The sequence below is a fragment of the Callorhinchus milii genome, unplaced genomic scaffold, assembly GCF_018977255.1.
Source record: "Callorhinchus milii isolate IMCB2004 unplaced genomic scaffold, IMCB_Cmil_1.0 Scaffold14, whole genome shotgun sequence".
NCBI lineage: Eukaryota > Metazoa > Chordata > Chondrichthyes > Chimaeriformes > Callorhinchidae > Callorhinchus > Callorhinchus milii.
The window spans coordinates 11,420,953-11,425,404 of NW_024704755.1; the positions used below are offsets into that span (position 1 = coordinate 11,420,953).

At 48.6% G+C, this 4,452-nt stretch overlaps 2 protein-coding genes across 2 annotated transcripts in view; one reads left to right on the forward strand and one right to left on the reverse strand.

Annotated features, from left to right (window-relative positions):
• Positions 1-1,908: 1,908 nt before the first annotated feature.
• LOC103176107 (DEAD (Asp-Glu-Ala-Asp) box polypeptide 28) lies at positions 1,909-3,697 on the reverse strand. The gene has a single exon (XM_007889494.2). The coding sequence runs from the start codon at positions 3,604-3,606 to the stop codon at positions 2,014-2,016; it is 1,593 nt and encodes a 530-aa protein (XP_007887685.2). The 5' UTR covers positions 3,607-3,697; the 3' UTR covers positions 1,909-2,013.
• Positions 3,698-3,877: 180 nt separating this feature from the next.
• Positions 3,878-4,452, forward strand: part of dus2 (dihydrouridine synthase 2) — a 27,340-nt gene continuing 26,765 nt past the window's right edge. The window contains exon 1 of the mRNA XM_042340403.1: positions 3,878-3,907. Coding sequence (XP_042196337.1) covers positions 3,878-3,907 — 30 coding nt within the window. The remainder of the gene's footprint in view (positions 3,908-4,452) is intronic.

Sequence of the window (4,452 nt, forward strand, 5' to 3'; positions counted from 1 at the left end):
GTTGTCAGTACCGTTTGTACTCATTATTCCTGTAATCAAAAATGTGAGCTGCAGGCTTATAATTGTGTGAACTTCATTGATGTACGTGTGTGTATTGATTTTACATTCCTTTACCTCTACTGTATGCATTAAATCTCTCTAGAAAACTTTAGAACGTACTCTCCAAGGCAGACCTACTCTGTTTGATATTATGTACGCTTTCATGTGACAGTATATTCTACAATTGTTCTGCTCAATTATTCCACAAAATGTGATTTTGGTTTTTGATTGTTTTTCCAGTACTATGTGTTTGACTTGTGAAGTAATAAAAGCCGAACCATTATTGACTGACATTATTAAACGGGAATTGGCACCCATTGTAAACCCACTCTAAAATGTTACCTTACACTTTGTAATGGAAAAACTGCATGCAGATCTGGGACAGAGAAGGTAAGGTAACCAAAGAATAGGTAAAATAAAGCAATCTATCTCTTTGAATTTGAAAACATATGTTGGCAGTGACCCAGTAGTTTGTGGAGTTGAGCACTTCCAACCAAACGGTCTCCATTCTCCGATCTGTTTGTCACTCGATCTCTTTCACCATGTAATGCTGCGATAAACTGGAGCTGGAACAGGGAAAGTTGACCCGATAGCATTTTTAAAAATTATGAGTGGTGTTGATTAAAACAAAGAAATTCTTTCCTCTGGTCAGTAAGTTGCAAGTAGATCTCCAATCTGTTCAGATGACAGCCCCTCTTGTCCGTGCCGTCTCTTTTAAACAGTAATTCTTTCAGTCCTATTTGCCTTTTCCCCATATATGTCTTGGGCTTGTGTGGAGAATAAACACTGATGCGGACTAGTTAGGCTAAATGGCCCACTTCCATCGCCGTGTCACTCTGTAATTCTACGAATTCATGCAATCAGTTGGAGATACTGACAACTGGATACAAAAAAGTTCATGCCCTGTTGTGCTGTTTTGGAGAAACTAAATTTTCATGGAAAAGCTCCTTGTTCTGCTCTGTGACCATTAGGACCTCTGCCTAAAAGGCTCAGGGAAGGCACTACATAAAGGCAGACCTGTCAGTGGATCCCGTCATGTGAGAGATTGGCATGTTACTATGGAGATGAATGAAACTGCTTTTATTACTGAGAAATACACACTGCTCTGAAGACTCACAGGGTTAGAAATGAGCTGATTACTGGAGTGCTAGACCATATGATTCAGATGCTAGAAACTATCCACTGGTGCGTTAACATTTTGACTGACCAGTTTTTATTTTGGTACCAGCCATAAACCCATCAGCATGTTGAGTGTGTCTAAACCAAACAGAATTGCACGTATCCCACCTACACATCGAAATTCCGTGTCTAGAAAATTGCCCCACAGAGGGACAAACCCCATTATCTAATTCCAGAGGGTATAAGGCATTAGGTTGGCAAGGGCCATAGTTTGGGCAGTATTGGGAATCTAGACTCAAGAATTTACTGACCTGATGCTGGAATAACCAGTAGCAGATATAATCTTTCCTTTCTAGACTGATTAAACTAGTGCTCAGTTTCAAAAAAGCTGCAAAAAACATTCTCTCTCTAATAAATTTCCTCTGTACTAGTTTTCATGACTTAATTATTTGTTGAGTCAATTGTCTCCCCTCTTGTAATACCAATATCCAATTTAGTACCATTCAACAGTGTATCTTGGACTTTCTCATAAGAACTCAGTCTTACTAAAACCTGGCTTTAAACTATCCAAACTTATATTATTTTGGGATCTTACAGATGTTCAAGAGGTGACTTTATCCCATCAGATTGGGCTGTAAATCAGACTGAGGAACCCAAACTTAAAAGCATTCTAGGTAACAGCATTAACCATTCTCCTATCATTGAACACTGTATACTCATACAGTTATAGTTTAGTAAGTTGCACCATTGTAACAAATCCAGGTATTTATTTCAACAATTTGTACGGTAGAGCATAAAGGTACTTGATCGACATAACCTCACTTTTAATACAATGCACGTTTAACACAGTTATTTTCATGTTCTCTCTGGCACGTTCTTTGGCGTGGGTTGGCTTATTTCAGACTCCAGGCCGGGTAGCATGGTTTTCCTTCGAGCTGCGGTTTCAATTTTCTGCACGAGCTCCACGTCCCAGGGGTGGGTGACAAAGTTGGCGACGGTGCCCATCACCTTGCTGCCCACCCGCCCCACCCGCCCCGCTCGGTGGATGTAGTCGCATAGCGAGGCCGGGAAATCGTAGTTGATGACCACTTCCACTCGCTGCGTGTCCAGCCCGCGGGAGGCAATGTCCGTGCAAAGGAGAATGTCCACTAAACCTTTCTGGAAACCGCTGAAGATCCCACTCCGGATCTCCGGTTTCATCTTCCCCTGGAGCCGGGAGTGTTTGATGCCGTGGTCCTCCAGGAGATAACCGAGCCAATTAACCGTGGGTCCATTATTGCAAAATACAAGGACTCCAGTGCCAGCTTTCTCAGCTGCCAGCTCCTTTAGCATCTTCAGTAAGTCAGTGGGCTTGTCCGCTCGCTTCACTTTCACAAACCTCTGCTTTACGTGCGGCATGAGGTGGTGAAGCCTCTTGCTCCTTACCGTGGTGATGCTACCTAAGTCCATGACTTGGTCCAGCAGCTCCCCCACACCCCCTGGGAATGTGGCACCCACCACCACCAGCTGGGCTTTTCGTTCCACCCCACGCGTTTCGGAAGGGTTTGAAGCGATCCGCGTGTGATGGAGAATTTCATCCAGCAACTCCGCAAAGCTTTCATCAAATAAAGTATCGGCCTCGTCCAACACCAAGTACCTCAAGTCGATCAGGTCGGTGAAGTTTCGTCTCAGTGCCTTCCACAGTGAGCCCGGTGTTGCTATCAACAGATCGATTGGGCCCTTAGCAAGTATTTGCTTGGCTTCCCTCATCCCTCTGCCGCCTCCGATGTTCTGTACGTTGAGGTTAACGGCAGCTGCCAGGGAGCACGCGACCTCCTTCACCTGGTCGGCGAGTTCTCGAGATGGGACCAGCACCGCGCTGCGCGGCGCGTTCGTGCCAACGCCTGGATCTTCGCCGTCCTCCGACGTTAACCTGTGCATCAGAGGCAACAGGTAACTCAGGGTCTTCCCGCTGCCCGTCTCGGCCGCACAAAGCACGTTTTTTCTCTTCATCAGGGCCGCGATGGTCCGCGACTGCACCGCGGTCGGCCGAGTGATACCCGAACGGGCCAAAGCCTCGACCAGCTCCCCGCAAAGCCCCAGAGACCTGAAGGTCTGCGGGTTCTCGCCGGGGGTCCCCTCCTCTGCCCCGCTCTCTGGCGACACGGGGGGTCTCGACTGGGTTTTGTTGATGGTGAAGTAGTCGCCTGCGGCCTTCCTGTGCTTCCAGCCCTTGGAGACGAGGGGCACCGGGTCGAACTTGCCGAAGCTGTGGCGGGCGGACTGGTCCAGGTCGGGCTGCCGGCCCTGGATGAGGAGTCTCCCGGGTCTGGTCAGCCTGACCCCGAGGGCCCGGTCTTTCTTCGGGCGCTTCCTCTGCTCCACATTCAGTCTGAAGCCCTGCGGGAACCTGATGATGGGGATCGCCTCCTCCTCCGCCTCCTTCTCCTCCTCCTTCTCCCTCCTCATCACCCGCACTCCCCCCGCGGCCCTCAGCCCGTGAGGCCCGAGCCTCAGGGCTCTGCTGCCGACCAGGGGGTCCCACACCAGCCGGCGGGCAATGGCAAGAGGCAGCATGTTCCCGCGGCTGAGGCCTGAGGGGGCCGGCGGTGGTGGGGGGGGGGGGGGACGGGGGGGACGGGGGAGGGGACCTCTCTGCGGACCGGAGAGGCCGAGAATACTGTACGTTGTTGTCGCTGTTGACCCGCGCGCAGAGCACACGGCACCGGAACCGGAAGTGATGTCGCCGCTCCACGTGCTTCTGGCGCCGGTGACACCGACACCCGGACCGGCTCTCCCCCCCCGACACCCGACACCCGGCCCGACCCCGACACCCGGCCTGACCCCGACACCCGATACAATAACATGTTCCAGAGTGCGCAGAAATCTATTAAAATGTATCTGTTCAATAGGTTTCCCACATCCTCCGCTTTTAAAACATTTGGGTACAAATGTTCCTAACTAAGAATAACTAGTGTAATAAATGTCAAAGCTTTCTGATTAGTTATTGCAAAACTAACTTATTTTACAATAACTTCCCTGGAGAATGGCTCTGAAAAGATTTGCCAAGAATATGGTATTAAAGATGTCTTGAGATCTTTGAAGAATAGACCACCAACAACGCCCCCTCCCATCTGAGCAGAATTAGGAGTAGGGGTGGAGGAGAAAGCGGAGAGGAAATTGCACAAAATGAAAATTGGTTTTTAATTAAGAATTGTGAAAGTTATTCTTATTTTAAAAAATTGACATCATAACATTGTTTAGTTTTCAACAAGATTACTCTTGTAGAAGGTTGCACCTTCTTTCCCTCCACAA